The sequence below is a fragment of the Ochotona curzoniae genome, unplaced genomic scaffold (genome assembly GCF_017591425.1).
Source record: "Ochotona curzoniae isolate NIBS_2020 unplaced genomic scaffold, NIBS_Ocur_1.0 patch81, whole genome shotgun sequence".
In the NCBI taxonomy this organism is placed as follows: Eukaryota; Metazoa; Chordata; class Mammalia; order Lagomorpha; family Ochotonidae; genus Ochotona; species Ochotona curzoniae.
In genome coordinates, this window is record NW_024467063.1 from 505,271 (window position 1) to 524,729 (window position 19,459).

A 19,459-nucleotide genomic window follows, 5' to 3' on the forward strand; every position below is an offset into this window, starting at 1 on the left:
AAGACTTATTTTATTACAAAGTCAGATATACAGAGAGGAGGAGAGACAGAGAGGAAGATCTTCGTCTGATGATTCACTCCCCAAGTGAGCGCAACGGCCGGTACTGTGCTGATCCAAAGCTGGGAACCTGGAATGTCTTCCGGGTCTCCCACGTGGGTGCAGGGTCCCAAAGCTTTGGGCCGTCCTCGACTGCTTTCCCAGGCCACAAGCAGAGAGCTGGATAGGAAGCAGGGCTGCTGGGATTAGAACCGGCGCCCATATGGGATCCTGGGGTGTTCAAGGTGAAGACTTTAGCCACTAGGCCATGCCGCCGGGCCTGACTGTTGGATTTCTAAAGCACAGTTGTAAATATTTTCTAACTAATTATTTACAGGGTCATAATTGTGGGATTTTTAAAAGTCCACGTTTTTTAAAACAATTTCTCAAACAGTTCTGGTGGCTCTGAATACTGTACCTGTGAAACTCGTGATGGTAGCAATTGGAGAGCAGGGGACACATCAGAGGGGATCGGGAGGGCATGGATTGCACCTGCCTGGGGATGAGGGAGAAGTGCGGCTTGTGGCCCAGCTGGCAGGAGTGCAGACATCTGTAGAGACAGAGAGCCAAGAGAAGGCATAGGTGAAGGAGGCAGAGGGTGAAAGGAGGGCGGGCAGTAGCTTTTTCAGCTGTCTACTCCTAATTCAGAGATCGAGAAAGGCAAGATAAGGACATCTGTCTTCTCTCCCCCATCACAGCACGTGTCACTGCCACTGGCCTGGCAGGTTCTGACCTGATATCCTTACCAACATGAAAGCCCAATCCTAGAAAGACTATACTAATCCTGTGATAAGTGAGGAAAATGCCAATCCCTGGAACCATCCTGTCGGCTGTTGTGTTGGGAAAGAGGAGCACCCTGGCTTCTTGTTGCTCTCCCCAAGTCCTTTTACTGTCACAGCTCCTTGGCTTGTTTCCTCTTAGCAGCCTAACAGAGTTTCCCTGAAGTTTCCGGTGCTGCCTTTGGGGATGATGGCAGCCCACAAAGGAAGTCGGACTGCGAAGAGTAGGCCGCCAAAGGGACCACTGGAGGTACCGTTCCCAGCAGAGAAGGACTGGCCTGAGGATGATGATGCAGATTATGTCTTCAAGGACCCCTCTCAGGAGCTGAAATCTCTGCCTCAGCCGTACCGAATGATCGACAAGCTGGTGAACCTTGTGTTTGACCAGACCTGGGAAGCTATTGAAGAGAGAGAGGCGCTGAGGGAAGCCGAGAGGAACCGGGTGCAGCCCACTGTCTACCCTCCTGTTGCAGAAATTCAGGTATGGAGCCGGTGGCTACCTCTGAGTCCAGCCTCTCTGAAGAACGTTAGTAATCGAAAACACCTGATCCCTGGCAAGACTTCCTGCCAGGAGCCATGGTTCAACAAGACAGGTGCATTTCTCAAAGACGCTAGGCACACTGCTGACTCTGGTTAACTGAGGGTTGTACAAAAGGCCTTCTTTGCTTGACTGTGGATATTGAGAAGTCTTCCTTAGTGCATTAATCCAGTCTGTGGCTTGATGATTGAGCTTGAGTGAAATTCTTCCCACAGAACACTTTAGAAATGACGGACAGGGCCTGTGGTCATGTGTAAGTGTTGTGATTGCGCATTTATCCTCAACTCATTTGTTTTTTCTGTCCTCTTTCTCCTAAAAGTGGGATGCTGTGAATTTCCCAGTTGTTGGGGTGGAGTTTTAGATGGGTGCTGTGGTTGGGGGTTATGTGTGTAGGAAGAGCTCTCACCACCACCATGTCTACTTTGAAAAGTTAGCTTCATTATTACTTGAAGTCTATGAGAACTGACAATAATTCGTTTTCTTCTCTGTTTTCATTTTCCCAGCTCAACAAAACACCCAATTGTATGGCTATTTCCCAAGACTATCTGTTCATTGGAGGAGCCAAAGGATTCTCCATCTATAATCTGTACAATGCTAAACGAATATTTGTTTGGGAGAAATTTAAGGTTGATGTCACTTCCATCTGGGCCATGGATTTGGGGAATGAAATGCTCATTGCTCCTGTGGATGAATTGGGTATTTGTTGTTCTTCTTAAGCCTGATATACATTTGCTTAGGAACTGTTGTTCACTTTAATCTCCTTTTCAGGTGTGGGTGGGTCTGGGCGTGGGAGTTCTCCAGACTTCTGAAGAAATAACTAATGCCATTGTGTATCCGTGGGCCGTTTAGTTCTCACAGGAGCTCCTGTAGGAAAGTGCAGGTTTTCATCCCTGTTCAGAAGCGCCAACAGGCATGTTCATTAAATTACTGAGTTAATGTGGAAAGGAAGTAACACAGTGAGACTTCAGGTCAGGCATGGTGGCCCTGGGGTCCACACCCTGCATCTATTTTAAAAAATGTATTTGCTTGAAAAGCAGAGACCATGTTGCCATCCCCTGGGTCACTCCCCAAATGACAGGAAGCAGGAACTCATTCCAGGTCACCTACACAAGTAGCAAGTGCCCAGCCCTTAGGGCCATCATCTGCTCCCCCCGGGTCTGCACTGGCAGGCCTGCTGAAATGGGGAACAAGCACTCCAGTCTGGGACCCAGGTGTCTCCTGATGAATATCTTTTCTTAAAAAAGGAAGGATTGGGCCCGGTGCGGTGGCGCAAGTGGTTAAGTCCTCGCCTTGCATGCCCGGGATCCCATATGGGCGCCAGTTCTAATCCTGGCAGCCCCGCTTCCCTTCCAGCTCCCTGCCTGTGGCCCGGGAAAGCAGTCGAGGACGGCCCAAAGCTTTGGGACCCTGCACCCGCGTGGGAGACCCGGAAGAGGCTTCTGGCTTCGGATCGGCATAGTATCGACCGTTGCGGCTCACTTGGGGAGTGAATCATCGGACGGAAGATCTTCCTCTCTGTCTCTCCTCTCTGTATATCCGCCTTTCCAATAAAAAATAATAAAAAAAAAATCTTTAAAAAAGGAAGGATTTATTATTTTTTTTTGAAAGGCAGATTTATGGAGAGAAGGACAAACAGAAAGATCTTTCATCCACTGTTCCACTCCCCAAATGGCCACAACAGCCTGAGCTGAGTTGATCTGAAGGCAGGAGCCAGGAGCTTTTTCCCAGTCTCCCATGTGGGTGCAGGTTCCCAAAGCTTTGGGCCATCATCCACTGCTTTCTTAGGCCACAAGCAGGGAGCTGCATGGGAAGTGGAGCAACCAGGATGTGAACCAGTGCCCATGTGGGATTCTGGTGCTTAGAGGTGGAGGATTAACCCCTTGAGCCATCACATCAGGTCCTTCTGATGAGTATCTTAACTGCTGTATTCAGTGTCCACCTAGGATCACACATATTTGTCATGCTGCATTTTGCTTTGTGTAACCTTCAACACAATGATTTAGAAGGCATACCATCTTGATGTCTCTAATACATTCATTGGTCTAGAGCACATGCCCATGAATCTTTATTGGATTGAGTTTGACTTTTCACAGATAATGGGCCAGATGCCTTTTCAGGATCTGTTATACACATTTAGAAGCAGGTGTAAATATGTGGGAGAAATACCTACAGGAAGAATCTCTTAGTCATGTGAGTCATACAGTAGGTTGAATGAGAGAATGACAGAATTATTAAGACAATCAGGTGCATGAGGAGCTTGTTGGAGTTGTGAAGTAAGTTATGCTCCTTTCCATCAAAGGATCCCAGAGCTAGCAGGAGGAAGGCACTGTACACAGGAGACAGTGAGAAACAGAGTGGGCACCATGCTGACCCGGGACATGGACTGGTGTGGCTGACGTGCCTCACGAGACTATCAGGAGGAGCAGGTGGGGCCTGGGTAGACAGGAGCCCAGGAAGGAGGAAAGGATGAAGCATACCAGGTGAGGGAGAGCAGAGCAGGGAGAGCAATGGACATGGGCAGTCTAGGGTCCAGTAGAGGCCCGAGAACATGTGAACTCATCATGGTCACTTCTGCTCTGTGGAGGCATGTGGCTGAGCTTTAGATACCCATATGAGAGTACATGGGGCCAGCTCCTGCCCCTGGCTTCCTGTTCAGTGCAAATCCTGGAAGGCAGTGAAAACCCAAGTAACTGGGTCCCACCTGCTCAGGTGGGACACATGGATTGAGTTCCTGGCTCCCAGCCCTGGCCCCAGCCAGCGGCCTTGCCAGCCTTTGGAGAATGAACCAGTGGCTGGGGGTTCGTGGTCTCTATAGTAAGTAAGCAAAAGAAAGAAAGAAAATTGCAGCTCTTCCTTGGCTCACATGTCTGTCTTAGATTCCCACCTCTTTCTCTGTTTCAGGCATCGTTAGGCTGTTCTATTTGTGTAAGGATTGCCTTTTCCTGATCAAAGCCATCAATGAAGCGGTGAGTGTCTGTTCTCTGACTTTTAACTGAGCCAGAAGCCAAAGGAAGTTCAGCAGGAGACAGTGACAGCAGTGCTGGCTTAGGAAGATATCAAGACCTCCCTGCCAGGAAGCCTCTTCCCAAATGGCGAATCCAGTGTCTTTCCCGTTAGAGGGTACGCGTGAAGGCCTCCAATTTGTTCATCCTGTTGTCAGGAAGAGCTAGTGACTATGAAACTCCAGTTCAGATTTTTTTTCTCTTGAGCATCAGACCAACAAGTCCAATAAGTGATTTTAAAAAGTTTCCATGTTCCCTAGTCTGTATCCCATTCCCGTTCACGTGTCTGTGGTGTCTCTCTGCTTGGGACAGTCTCCTAATCTCCAGACCCACTCTAGCCATTAAATTTCTCATTGTTCAAAACCAGCTCAGACATCTCCTTTGGTAAGACGTGTTTCTTGCTAAGCTAAAAGAAGCTGATTCCTTTGTGCTGTGCAGACAGAAGAGCAGTTCAGTCACAAATTCTGCACCCTCCCTGCTGGTCTGCATCACAGCTGCTTCTCTGGGACGTAAGCCCCCCGGGGCAGAGCACAGGTCTTTTTGTTTCTCTTAATCCTAACACCTGCCTGGCCACTCCAGTGAGGGTTCTCAGTATTTGTTTGAGAGGCAGAGAAGGACAGAAATAGATCGAGATCCACCGGTTCACTTTCCAATTGCCTGCAATCACTGGTCCTGATGCTTCCAGGAGCTGGGAGCTCAATCCGGGTCTCCCACATGGGTGACAGGGATCCAGGTGTTTGAGCCGTGACCTGCGGCCTCCCAGAGTATGCCTCAGCAGGAGGCTGGGTCAGAAGCGGAACAGCTGGGATCTGAGCACAGGTATTCTGACAGGGGCTGCAGGAACCTGAGAGCCATCTTAACTGCTATCCTCACCCACCCCCAAAAGTGGTGTTTGAATTAATTTCAAAAAAGAAGATATTATTTAGACTATTTCTTAACTATACATTGCCTTGTTAAAAACTTTAATTGGCTACCAAGGCAATTTGATAAAGAAGATACTTTAAATAAATGGTATTAGAAATAGAGAATGAACAAAATGAATCAATCTTATTCTATACCATATATATAAATTAACTTTAGTTGGATCTTAGACCTAAATAAAAAGGCTGAAGTATCATTCTTAAAAAAAAAAAAAAAAAAACAGAAAATATCTTTTCAACCTTTGGGCCATGGAGAGTGCTAAGCATTAAAGAAAATACCAATATTGGATTCATCAGAAATAAAACCCATTCTTTGTATCATGCGTGAAGCTCAACTCGAAATGAATGACACCTGTTGGTAAAATTAAAGCTATAGAATTTATACAACAAAACAGGAAAAAGTCTTTGTGACTTCATATTAGGCAAAAAAAAATTTTTATTTTTAGTTACAATGTCAAAAGCATAACTTATAAGAGAAAATACTGAAAATTAAGAAATTTTGTTCCACAAAAGGTACTGATAAAAGAATAAGGAGACTAGGACCCTCAAAATTCAAAACTAATGAAATAGCATTTTTTTAATGGATAAAGGATTTGAGAAACAGTTCACCAAAGGAAATATACAGGATACAAGTAGCAAGGGCTGGCCAAGGTGTGGAGTAAATGGAACTTTAACACACTACTTATTCTATTTGATACAGCTACTTAAGTAGCTTTTGAAAAGACTGAATATTCATTTCGGTGCAGTAGTATATTAAGCTAATCCTCCATTTTCAGTGCTGGCATTCCATATGGGTGCCAGTTCATGTCCCAGGTGTTCCACTTCTCATCCAGCTCCCTGTTTGTAGCCTGGGAAAACAGTGGAGGAAGTCCCAAAGCCTTGGGATTCTGCACCGGTGTGAGAGACCTGGAAGAAGTTCCTGGCTTCAGACCAGCCCAGCTCTGGCCAGGACGGGCGCTTGGGGAGTGATTAAGGCGATGGAAGGTCTCTTTCTCTGCTTCTCTCTCTTCTTTCTGTAATTCTGACATTCAAGTAAATAAATGAAGCTTTAAGTTGAATATCTACACTTAGCATCCAATGCAGTGATTTCTTCTCCAGTGAGCTTACTGAGGAGAAAGGACAGCATGGGTCACTATAATGACATGAGCAGCTTGGTTTGTCTCGGCCCCAAGCCGGAAGCCACCTAAACAGTGCCTGGATACTGCTGTTCATGAAAGGGATGAGCCGTTAGGGTGCGTAGCCACACCGACAGATCTCAAATGCGTCATGCCAAGTAGAAATCCAGCAGAAAGAAAGCATCCTGTAGGATTCTATTTGTATAAAATTCTAGAACATGCAAACTAACAGTAACAGAAAACATCCATTCTCACCCTGGACTACACAAAGGAACGTGTTCACGGTTTTGGCTGTGGTGATGCTCTCAAAGAGGTGCACATGTGTCAAAACTAACCCCACTGCTGGAGCTCCAGCCGAGTTCGGAGCTCAAGAAGGGTGTGTGGAGTCGGCATTTTAAAAGAGATAAAGAGAAAAGATGGACCACTACAATTTCAGGATCGTAATGGACAATGCAAGAAAGCTGTCCCCTTTATTTATACAGAAGCAGTCACAAACTCTTACAGACTTTTTATGTCATGGTCAAGTGGGTGTTTCCAAAGATAATTCTGCAAATTGTTTCACCTTAAAGCAGAGCATTATCCATCTGACCCTGAAGCCAGGAGTTTCTCAGTTCATAGCACATATGAATCAGTAATACATTCCTACCTCATTCCTCATTTTACAACCTATCTTAGTCAGTTAAAGGAGAAAATATATCACAGAAGGAGAAACATAAAGATCAGAAACAGGACCCGGCCCAATAGCGTAGTGGTTAAAGTCTTCGCCTTGCACGCGTTGGGATCCCATATGGTCGCCAGTTCTAAATCCGGCAGCCCTGCTTCCCATCCGGCTTGCTCCACACACCCTGCTTGTGGCCTGGGAGGGCAGTCAAGGATGGCCCAAAGCTTTGGGACCCTGCATCCGCATGGGAGACCTGGAAGAGGCTCCAGGTTCCAGGCTCCTGGCTTTGGATTGGCTCAGCTCCAGCCACTGCGGCCACTTAGGGAGTGAATCATTGGACAGAAGATCTTCCTTTCTGTCTCCTCCTCTCTGTATATCTGCCTTTCCAATAAAAATAAACAAATCTTTAAGAAAAAGTCTTAAACATAAATTCCCGTTACAACCACAGATTTAACAACCCTAAACTAGTTTGGAAGCATGTTTTATGATGTTGGTATAAATATTCTTGAGCTCTTGCGGCCGAGACAGCATACATTGTTAAAGACCTGCCAACAGGGGAGCTGTTCTCTTCACACCTTCATGTCATCCACACCCACTGCATGGACCCCAGCACCCCACCATACATGTTGCATGAGTGGCTTTGAGCGGGCATTTGGTGTAGCAGTTTAAGATGCAGTCTCAGATGTCCACATCCACATCACAGTGTGTCGGTTCACAGTGCAGCTGCTCTGCTCCGGATTCTAGCTTGCTGCTGATGCACACCCTGGTTGGCAGCATATGATGGCTCAAGAACTCGAGTTCCTGCCACCCTATGGGAGTCTTGACTGAGATCTAGGCTGCTGGCTTGGCGTGGCCCGGCCCCGACTGCTGTGGGCATTTGGGGAGTGAACAAGTGACTCTTGTTCTTTCTCACTCCCTTCCCCCACCAAGCAGCCTTTCAAATACATTGAAAATAACATTTTTAAAGAAAAGACGCACCGTTTATTATATCATGACAGCTCTAGTGTATGTGAGGCTGTTAAAAATGTAAAGCTTCTGCTCATCAAAAGATACAAGTAGTGTTCAAGGGGAGCCGGGGCAGAAAATGGGCCCTGGGGAGCCAACAGCAGTCCTGGCATACCTGGCCAGAGTGACTCCCAGGAGGACTGGCCCTGGTCACCGTCGCTGCAGCCCTGCACAAGGAGGCTGAGACCTAGCAGCAGCCTGGTTTGGCATTGCCCACACCTGCAGCATGGACCACAAATCAGCACCACCTGTGATGAGGAAAAGAGTGTAAGGAATAAGGAACAAATACGGTTTCACAACAGCACTTGAGCAGCAGAAAGTCACAGAAAAGTAACCCAGGAAGGGCCCTCATGATATAAGAAGTACATGAGGAGTTTGAAGCTTTGGGGAAGGGTGCAGAGGCAGCCCATCACAGGGCCTAGCAGCACTCCAGTGCCAGGCAGTAGACACGCTGCCCCATAGCCCCCGTGAGTGCCGATGCAAACACCGTGCACACTGCTGGCAAGGCTGATCCCGCAAAATCCACAGTAGAGTGAGAGTAGGGAAAAGGACCAAAGGTTAAACTGCTCCTCGAAGCTTGGCCCTGCTGTAGGCCATGGTTCCCAGCTTACCGTGTGTGAGGATCCTGCACCTGGCAGGCGACCACTCTTGTAATCATGTGCCCAGCAGAGGATGCAGAGGGCACAGACAACTGGGGCACAGGAGGACAAGGTAGACCAGTGATACTGAATACACATGTGATGGGTTCCAGACTACAGTGCCACAGGGGCCCTCCTCACCTCCTAATAAGGCAACAAGGAGGAAGAAAATCCAGAGAAGAGGCCTGGGTCAGTTACAGACCTGGAAGACCCCAGACCTTGAGAAAAAGAAGCAGTGACCAATCCACCAGCTGAGAAGTTGACTGCCATCTCGGCTGAAAATGCTGGGTGCCCCGTCTCTGCCCCTAGATAACCTAGCCATCCCACTAGCAAGGACTGGCGATAAAAAATGAAGACAATGAGAACCAGAGAGCTTACGTGCTTGCTTTCCGACTGTTGTCCACATAACTGCTTTGTCCCTATAGCATCTGCTGTCTTTATTTGATAATAACAACCATGTTTAATAAAAAGCCTCAATGTACCTGTGTTTTTAAAAGACTTATTTGTTTATTTGAAAGTCAGAATTATAAGGTGGGGGATGGAGGAAGAGAGAGAGGTCTTTTATCAGCTATTTCACTCCCCAAATGGCAACAATGGCTAGAGCTGGCCCAAGCCAAAGCTAGGAGCCTGGAACTCCGTCTGGGTCTCCCAGTGGGTGCGGGGACCCAAGGCTTTGGACCATCCTCTGTTGCTTTCCCAGGCCACTAGCAGGAATCTGGATCAGAAGTGGAGCAGCTAGGACTCAAACTGGTGTTCACATAGCATGTGCACCCATGTAGGATCTGGACTGGGTTTCTAGCTCGCAGCTTTAACCTCATTACAAGCATTCGAGGAGTGGACCAGCAGATGGGAGTCCTCTATCTGACTCTTTCTGCCGCTTAAATAAATAACTTATTTTCTAGGAGATTTATTTATTTATATGAATGTAGAGCTGCAGAGAGAGATCTTTTGTCTGCTGATCTTTTGTCCATATGACTGTAATAATGAGGTTGAACCAAAAGTCAGGAGTTTTAACCAGGTCTCCCATGTGGCTGCAGGGGACCAAAAACTTGGACCATCCTCTGCTGCTTTTTGAAGCCATTAAGTAAGTGGAAGGGCCAGGACACGGGGGATGCCAGCATTACAGGCAGCAGCTTCACCTGTTCAGTCACAATACTAGACCCAATAAATAACTTTAAAGTAATAAGACTGGGCCCGGCATGGTGGCCTAGCGGCTAAAGTCCTCACCTTGAACGTGCTGGGATCCCATATGGCTGCCAGTTCTAATCCCAGCAACCCTACTTCCCATCCAGCTCCCTGCTTGTGGCCTGGGAAAGCAGTCAAGGACAACCCAAAGCCTTGGGACCCTGAACCCACGTGGGAAACCCGGAGGAGGCTCCTGGCTTTGGTTTCAGTTCAGCGCAGCTCCAACTTCTGTGGCTGCTTGCAGAGTAAATCATTGGATGGAAAATCTTCCTCCCTGTCTCTCCTCCTCCCTGTATATCTGACTTTCCAATTAAAAAAATAATAAAAATAATGTGTTTTTTAAAAAAGTAATAAGACTGGACTGGTGTGATGGCTCAACTAGCTAAGCCTCTGCCTGCAAGCAAACATCCCATATGGTTTGTGTTCCATTTGCTCCACTTTTGATCCAGCTCTCTACTTAAGACCTGGAAAATCAATGGAAAATAGCCCAAGTCCTTGGGACCCTGCACATGCCTGGGAGAGCCGGAAGAAGCTTCTGGTTCCTGGTTTCAAATTGGCTCAGCTCCAATCGTTGCAATCATTTGGGGAGTGAACCAGCAGGGGAAGGTCTTTGTCTCTCCTCTCTGTAAATTTGCCTTTCCAAGAAAAAAAAATAAATCTTTAAATGTGAAAAGACTAACCTTTTCACAAAAATGTTTATGCTGTTTAGCATTTATGATATTTATGATACAGTTAAGAAACTTTAAAAATAGACTGGATATTAGATGGCATTTAGGAATATTGTTCATCTTTTAAGTTGAAAAGCGTAATTTTAGCAGGTTTGGGGGATGATAAGAGTTATCATCTATTGATAATTGTTGAAATTATAATACTACTTTCTGTTTGTGTATGTTTGAAACTTCCATAACAACAATGTAATTTTCATGACAACAAATTTGTATATTTAAAAAATGTTCAACAAGCTCTCCTTTTTAAAAAAGATGTGTTTATTGTTATTAGAAAGGCAGATTTACTGAGAAAAGGAGATACAGAAGGATCTTCATCCACTGGTTCACTCCCCAAGTGGCTGCAACTACCAGAGCTGAACCAATCTGAATCCAGGAGCTGGGAGCATCTTCTGAGTCTCCCACACAGGTGCAGGGCCCCAAGGCTTTGGGCCATCCTCGACTGCTTTCCCAGGCCACGAGCAGGGAGCAGGAACAGAAATGGATCAGCTAAGACGTGAACCGGTGTCCATATGGTATTCTGGCGCTTACAAGGCAAGGATTTAGCTACTGAGTCATTGTGCCGGGTCCTCGACAAGATCTCTTTAAACTTAGGGATCTTATAAGCTTAGAGTCTAGTTTATTTTCTAGTAGTTTCCAGGCTCTTTAAAGGTAGCATAAACTGTATAGAGTTTATCTCTCTCATCTTTTTTTTTTTTTAAAAAAAATACCTAGATTTATTTAATTTTTGAAATGCAGAGTGACAGAGAGAAATCCTCTACCCACTGGTTCATTGCCAAAATGGCCACAGTGGCCAAGGGTGGTCCAGGCTGAAACCAGCAGCCTGGGATTCCATCTAATCTCCCACACAGGTGGCAGGCACCCAAACACTTAGGCCATTTTTCAGTGCTTTCCTAGGTGCATTAGCAAGGGAGCTGGATTGGAAGTAGAGCAGTCAAGATTCAAACATGACCATATGGGATGCCAGCATCCCAGGCAGCAGCTTAATCTCCTGTACTACACAGTGGCAGCCTCTAGTCATTGTCATCTTGCTTGAAAGTTTTGCAGGCACACACTTGCCTTAGTATTTGTTCATCCTGGGCTTCCATTCAGTGTTGAGTGTAGTCTAGGAACCACCAGAGTCTCAGTGTTCCATAGCAAACATTTCAGTTCATCTGACTAACAGAGGACCAGCACGGGCTTTGAGACTTGCATATCTGACCAGGAGATCCAATAGCATGCTACAAATCTGAGTGTTTGAAAAAAAACCAGGAAAGAAGTCCAAAATCCTCTAGGCAGTCGTGTAAGTGCAGCCTGTTCATGTACCATCCTGTCCAGAGATGTCCCAGCGTAGGAGGGCCAAAGCAGTCAGGCATCTTTTCACGTCCCAGGCTTTAGTCCTCTGCTCTGGGTTTGGCCCACAGAAGGCCCCCCGTGCACCCGCTGGGCATGCGCACTGCCCCCGGCTGACTCTCTGTATCCACTCCTCTTTTCTCTTCAGGAGGACTCCAGCAAGCAAACCACCTGCATAAAGATGGAGCTCGCTCAAGGAGGGGACTTTGCTGCCTTCCTCATACAAGGCAAGATTAACCAGAGGCTGTTAGATCTGCAGTCTTCTCTAGTCGATTACAAAACCCCACCACCCCAGACCTTTTATTAGGAAGAATTTCAGGTGCTCAGATGACTTGCAAAAGAGATACAGAGAAACCCTTCCCCAGGCCCAGCTTCCCTGACCTCAACACCCAGTGGGACTGTGCTTTGTTTGCCAGAGTAGGAAATGTTAGTTCAATACCAGTGACTACAGATTCTCAGATTCTCACTGGGTCTCTACTCCTTATTTTTTTTATTTTTTATTTTATTTATTTATTTATTTTTTAAGATTGATTTTATTTTTATTGAAAAGGCGGATATACAGAGAGGAGAGACAGAGAGGAAGATCTTCCATCCAATGATTCACTCCCCAGGCAGCTGCAATGGCTGGAGATGAGCCAATCTGAAGCCAGGAGCCTCTTCCAGGTATCCCACACGGGTGCAGGGTCCCAAAGCTTTGGGCCATCCTCAACTGCTTTCCCAGGCCACAGGCAGGGAGCTGGATGGGAAGTGGAGCTGCCAGGATTAGAACCGACGCCCATATGGGATCCCGGGCATGCAAGGCGAGGACCTTAACCACTGCGCCATCGCACCGGGCCCTTATTTTTTATTTTTTATTGTTTTATTTGTGCTCCAGGGTTCAGTCCAGGACGCCTCATATCTGCTTAGTCTATTCCTGTCTGTCTCAGTTTCTGAGTCTTCTCCTTTGTCGTGACCTTGACACTTTTGAAGGGTACCTCTCAGACTTTGTGGAATGCCCCTCAAGTTTCTATTTGTCTGACGGTTCTCTCGTGATCTAGCTGGGGTTTGCTGTGCCTCGCGTTAGATCATTCTGAGAGGTGTGTACCAGCCAGCGTGCCTCACTTGAAAGGAGCCTCATCTGGTTGATCAAGGGGTGCCTGCCAGGTTCCCGTGCCACACTCTCAAAGAGCAGGTCCCTGAGTCCTCACCCTACCCAGGGAGGGATGGCTGTGGCCTCACCTGCAGAGGTAGGTAAGAGAATGGACATCTGTCTCAGGAACTAGTGATCATGTTGGGGAGGTACTTACAGACTCTGCACATGTCTGTTTTCTCCTTTGAAATTTCTACACTTGGGCCGGCGCCGTGGCCTACTGGCTAATGTCCTTGCCTTGAACGCACCGGGATCCCATATGGTCGCCGGTTCTAATCCTGACAGCCCCACTTCCCATCTAGCGCTCTGCTTGTGGCCTGGGAAAGCAGCAGAGGATGGACCAAAGCCTTGGGACCCTGCACCCACACGGGAGACCTGGAAGAAACTCCTGGATCCTGGCTTCTGATCGGCGTAGCATCAGCCGTTGCAGCCACTTGAGGAGTGAATCATCGAATGGAAGATCTTTCTATCTCTCCTCTCTGTATATTTGACTTTCCAATAAAAATAAAATAAATCTTTAAAAAAAAAAGAGAAATTTCCACACTTACCACTGGACCTTGCCTGCTGCAATTACTGTGGTGACAGACGTTGCCACAGATGTTCATCTTTACAGTTCACTCTTAACTATTTGGACAAATAGCACATGGGCCTCCATGTGCATCCTTGCCCGTGACCTCTCAAAAGAGCTATATGCTTGAGAAAGAGAGATGTGAGATTAGATAATGCTTCATGAGTCCAAGAACACTTCTGTGCCAGTTCCATTTGTTTTCCAAGCTTGCTAATACCCAAGTACCCACAAAGCATGCAACCAAAAATGAGGCCCATTTACTCTCACAGTTCAGCATGCAGAAGTTTGGCATTAGGCGTAAAGATGAGTGCTCTGTTGAGGAAATATTTGGTGGAGAGTCAGCTCGTGGGCAGACACTTTCCCCCAACTGACAGGCATTCAGGACAGACACAGCCTGTCTCTGTAACAAGAAGAGGAGGTTGTCATCTCCTCTGATACCAGCCGGGCAGAATGACCTGGGTGTTTCTTTCCCGACTCTGACCCTCCCTTGCTTCTTCCTCTCCACTGCTGACCTGTACCGCCTTCCTCTCCAGACAGGGGAGGACCAGGGGATGGCAGATCAGAGGAGCTTGCCATCTGTAGCCTAGGAGGCGGGGCAGAACAGGCAGCCTGGTGGGCAGCTGTGTTGCATGAGTGCTCTGAGAAGCGCCTATTCCCTTGTGCTGTACGAGGCATACAGGGGCAGGAGGACTCGCAATGGTCCCTGCTGAGCCCCCCTCCAGCACTTTGTCCAAGCTGCCCTTCCACTGGTGCCTGTGGCAGGAGTGCATGGTTTTCGTGCCAGTGCTTCTGAGAAATCAGAAAAAACATGTTACCTTCTTGCTGTTGCTCAACGATTCCTTGGTTTCCCAATGCAGGAGGTGGAGACGTTTGGCTGGATGTGTATAAATTGCCCAAGGACTCTTGGCTCAAGGAAGTGGAACACTACCAACTTGCTCAAAACTCGAAGAAAAAAGTCGGACAGCTGCAACTGGTACGAAACATCTGTGCACTGGCCCTTACCCTGCTACATTCACGTCTGAATTTTCCCTAGAATTTCAAGATGGATGAAGCCTCTTGAGAAGACAGCAGGAACGCTGTTCAAAGCCTTGCAGATCCATATGCTGTGGTTAAAGCACAGTGATAAAAGTTACTGGAATCTCAGTGTCTCTGCTGGGAGTGGCCTCCTCACCAGGACCACTCCCTGGCCTTCCTGTGGATGCGGGAGGGAGTCCTTAGGCCTGGTCCGAGGTCACTGCCTCCTGACTGAAGGTGTGTCTTTACACCTCAGATGCCCCTGCAGTTCTCAGACTGTAGAGTAAGGGCGTTGTTCTCTGTGTACAGGAATATGTCTGTGTTCTTCGTATTATTCTTAGAAGGCAGGAGCGCTGCCATTTCAGCTGAATGGCATGGGGGTGCCTGAGCGTTGTGCTAGGTCTTTAAGATATAATTCCCCCCCAGAACAGATAGCTTGCAAGTCTTACTATCTTTCTTTCTGACAACTAACACTAACTAGTTCAGTAACCCTTTAAAACCCACGCTATTAGATGCTGGAGATGGAGCAGGATTCTGAGTAGTATAGACTGGTGTGTGCTGAGCTCACACAGAGCCTGGCTCAGTGGATGCCTGGTGAGTGGAATGGGGTCCTGAGTCCCCGGGGCTGTCAACCCAGAGAACTCCCTCCCTGAACTCTCACAGGATTTTGTGACACTTCTTGCACACTACCTTGTGTTTTTTTTTTTTTTTGTTATATTTACACCTGAAAATCCTTTTCTCTTCAGTAGATAATACTTTTCTGGGTTATTAAAACCAGTATCTTCTGCTTCTTTCCAACCAGCCAATCCCAAAGAGTCAGACTCTGTGCCAAGCAGATCCATTTTTTTAAAAAAATTTATTTGTTTTTATTGTAAAGTCATATATATATAGGAGGAGAAACAGAGAGGAAGATCCATCCACTGATTCACTCCCCAAGTGCCTGCCATGGCCAGAGCTGTGCCAATCCGAAGCCAGAATCCCGGAGCCTCTTCCAGGTCTCCCACATGGGTGCAGGGTCCCAAGGTTCTGGGCTGTCCTTGACTGCTTTCCCAGGCCACAAGCAGGGAGCTGGATGGGAAGTGGGGTGACCTGAATTAGAACCAGCGGCCATATGGGATTCCAGCGCATGAAAGGCAAGGACTTCAGCCACTAGACTGCTGTACTGGACCCAGCAGATCTTTTTTGGTGCACTGAGAAGCCATGACCAAAGGTGTTAGAGAGTGCGTATGGGGCAGATGACACAAGCATTGAGCAGTGGTTTTCTGTAGGAGATGATTCTACTCAACAACAAGTAATTGAAAATGTTTAAGATGCACTAAATGCACAGCTGGGCGTCCACAAAGCTTCTTAGACGCCTTCATGTTGTAGACTGCGAACACCACTACATCAAGGGATTGTCAATGTTAGGGTACCCTACTGCTTCTTGGCTGTATCAGAAAACAAACAACTGACAAATGAAGCCACCTCTTTAAAGAATCCTTGGCACGTTTTCCTCTGTTTTGTTTTTATATTTTGTCCTGTGAAATCCTTCCCCGCTGTTTGTTTTGGCTGTTTCCGTTTCTGGACAGCAGGTTGAACAGACAACCCAACCTCGCCTGTGTCCTCTGGGGCTCTTCCTCCCTGCTCCCTTGGCCAAGCTGATCCTCTTTCTGGCCATCCTGGGGGAAGGGGTTGTGCTGAGAGCAAAGCAGGGCAGCCTGGCTGCTGCTGCTTCTGGAATTCAGGAACTCAATGTTAAAATCCAGCAAACCCGCCATGTCAACGTGTGAACTTGCTGCTTGCAAGAGGAAGGGGTGTGTAGAGGAGAGGAGGGGACAGAGCAAGCATCATGGAGGATTGAAGGGAGGAGGGAGCACGTATCCATTGCTTCATATCCATGAATTAATTTCTCATGTTTCTCCCCAGAGCATGCTCGGTCACATTACTCCAGATAATGTAGAAACGGTAAGAAATTTGAACAACAAATTTTTCAGAGAGGTGTAAGCTGCCTTTTAGAGATTTTCATCTTTATTTGAAATTTGTTTTACAAATCATAAAATAACTAGTGTTTATTTATTTGGTTTCACGCATTTTCTCTTGTTTTTCTGCTTTCTGTCTCATTGAGGTCCAATATGATTATCCAAAAAAAAAAAAAGTTTATTTTTTTGAAAGGCAGAGTTACAAAGAGATGTTCTAACTAACTGATGGTTCAGTTCACGAATAGCCACAGTAGGCAGGAGGGCTGGGCCAGGAACTGATAGCTTCCTCCATGTCCCACAAGGATACAGAGGCCCAAGCACTTGGACCATCCTCTGCTGCTTTCCCAAGCACATCAATAGGGAGCTGGACTGGAAGTGGAGCAGCCAGGATTCTAAGAACACCAGTATGCGATGCCATTGTCATTAGTGGTGGTTTAACCTGCACCCCAATATGATTTTTTAAAAATTGTTTCTTTCAACCTGCCTGCCTTAGGTTTAGGTTTTTCCTCGTCCTTAGCTTTCTTCAAGTCACTGATTTGAGATATGTCTTCTTTCCTGATATGTGTGTCTAGTGCTATAAATATTAAGTACTGGTTTAGCTGCATCCTTTAAGTTTTGGTATGTTTTCATTCAATTCAAAATACCTCCTAAATGTATTTAAATGTTTTCTTTGACCAACGGATTTCTTAGAAGTATGTTTTTTAATGCCTAAATATTGGAGCTATTATAGATATCTCTCCTTTTATTGGTTTCTGATTTAATTCAATTATGATCAGACAGCATCTTTTATAAGCTCTACATTCTTTTAAATGTATTGAGCCCTGTTTTATACCCAGAATATGATTTGTCTTTGTAAGTATCCTGTGTGCACTTGAATAGAATGTGTACTCTGCTGTTATTGACCAAGTTATTCATAATGTTTCCTATATCCTTGCTGTGTCTTCTCTGACTTATTGTCTGATTATTCTGTCAGTCACTGAATGTCTCTCTTCTTTTTAAAGATTCATTTGTTTTTATTGGAAAGGCAGATTTACAGAGAGAGGAGAGACAGAAAAATCTTCTATCTGCTGATTCACTCCCCAAATAGCCTCGGTGGCTGAAGCTGAGCCTATTTAAAGCTAGGAGCCAAGAGTTTTTCTTCGGCCTCCCAAGTGGGTGCAGGGTCCCAAGGCTTTGGGCCATTCTCTACTGCTTTCCCAGGTCATAAGCAAAGAGCTGGATGGAAGTGCAACAGCCAGGGCACAAAACGGCACCAATTTAGGATACTGGCACCACAGATGGAGGATTAGCCACTGAGCCATTGTGCCAGTCTCCTGAATGTCTTTTATATTTGTAGATTTTGTCTGTTTCTTCTTCTTTTTCGTGTGTTTTAAAACTGTTTTGAGATGCATAGTAATTTGAATGTTATGTCTGATTGACACTTTGATGTGGTCTTTTTCTTAAAGCATTCTATGTATAGCCATTCCAGATTTCTTTTGATTACTTTTTGCAAGACTTATTTATGTGAAAGATAGCATCACAGAGAAAGAGAAGGGGTGGATAAAGATCTTCCATCTGCTGGTTCACTCCCCAGGTGGCTGTTATGGCCAGAGCTGGGCCAGTCCATAGCCAGGAGCTTCTTCTGGGTCTCTCAGCTGGGTACAGGGCCCAACCACTTGGGCCATATTCCATTAATTTTTCTGGAACATTATCAGAGAGATGGATCAGAAGTGGAGCAGCCAGAGCCCGGTGTTATGAGATGCACTGTAAGCTAGCATCTCATAGCACAGTGGCAGGCCCTTGCTTAATTTTTGAAGATTTATTTTTATTTCTAATTCAGGGTTACAGAGAGAGATGAAAGAGAGATTTTCCACTTACTAGTTCACTCCCAAGATGGCTGCAATGGCCAGGGCTGGGCCAGGTTGAAGCCTGAAGCCGGGAGCTGCTTCTACGTCTCCCACATGAGTGGCAGGGTTCCAAACGTTTTTGAATGTCCTCCACTGCTTTTTCCTGACCATTATCCAGGAAATGGAGCAGAAGTGAAGCAGCCAGCACACAAACTACCACCAATATAAGATGCTGGTGTTGTGTTTTAGTAGCATGTAGTTGTGTCTTGCCTTTTAATAAAACCTGACATCCTCAGCCTTTTTTCTGGAGTGTTTAGACCAGGCACCTTTAATGTGACTATTAATACACTTAGATCCAAATGCTACCTTGATATTGACTTGCTGTTTGTCCTATATTTGTTTCTCCCTCTTTCCCTCTTTTTCTGCCTTCTTTTATAATTAGTGGTTTTGGGCCCGGCGCCGTGGCCTAGTGGCTAAAGTCCTTGCCTTGAACGTGCCAGGATCCCATATGGACGCCAGTTCTAATCCCAGCAGCTCCACTTCCTATCTAACTCCTTGCTTGTGGCCTGGGAAAGCAGCAGAGGATGGACCAAAGCCTTGGGACCCTGCACCCGTGTGGGAAACCTGGAAGAGTATCTGGGCTCCTGGTTTCAAATCGGCGCAGCACCAGCCATTATGGTCACTTGGGGAGTGAATCATCAGATGGAAGATCCTCCTCTCTGTCTCTCCTCTTCTCTGTATATCTGACTTTGTAATAAAAACAAATACAACTTTAAAAAAAAGAATTATTAGTTTAAGTGATTTTGTTTCATCTCGTTTGTTGCCTTATTATTTATGTATTTTCCTTATTTTAGGATATGAATGTATGTTTCAAAGCAGATATTAAACTGAGTTTTCCTGTTCACATAATGAAGATCAAGCCACCTAAGCCTCTTGCAGGTAAGTCATATTCTGTTAATATACTCTTTCCCTTTGCGATTGACTTTCCTGATTTTTCCTTCTTTGTCTTTCTCCATATTTCCCATTTC

At 46.2% G+C, this 19,459-nt stretch overlaps 1 protein-coding gene across 1 annotated transcript in view; it reads left to right on the plus strand.

The window, feature by feature from the left end:
* Window positions 1-1,005: 1,005 nt before the first annotated feature.
* LOC121168265 (WD repeat-containing protein 93-like) overlaps window positions 1,006-19,459 on the plus strand; it is a 32,381-nt gene continuing 13,927 nt past the window's right edge. The window contains exons 1-7 of the mRNA XM_040998187.1: window positions 1,006-1,296; window positions 1,857-2,049; window positions 4,255-4,319; window positions 12,085-12,163; window positions 14,491-14,606; window positions 16,553-16,591; window positions 19,286-19,370. Coding sequence (XP_040854121.1) covers window positions 1,006-1,296; window positions 1,857-2,049; window positions 4,255-4,319; window positions 12,085-12,163; window positions 14,491-14,606; window positions 16,553-16,591; window positions 19,286-19,370 — 868 coding nt within the window. The remainder of the gene's footprint in view (window positions 1,297-1,856; window positions 2,050-4,254; window positions 4,320-12,084; window positions 12,164-14,490; window positions 14,607-16,552; window positions 16,592-19,285; window positions 19,371-19,459) is intronic.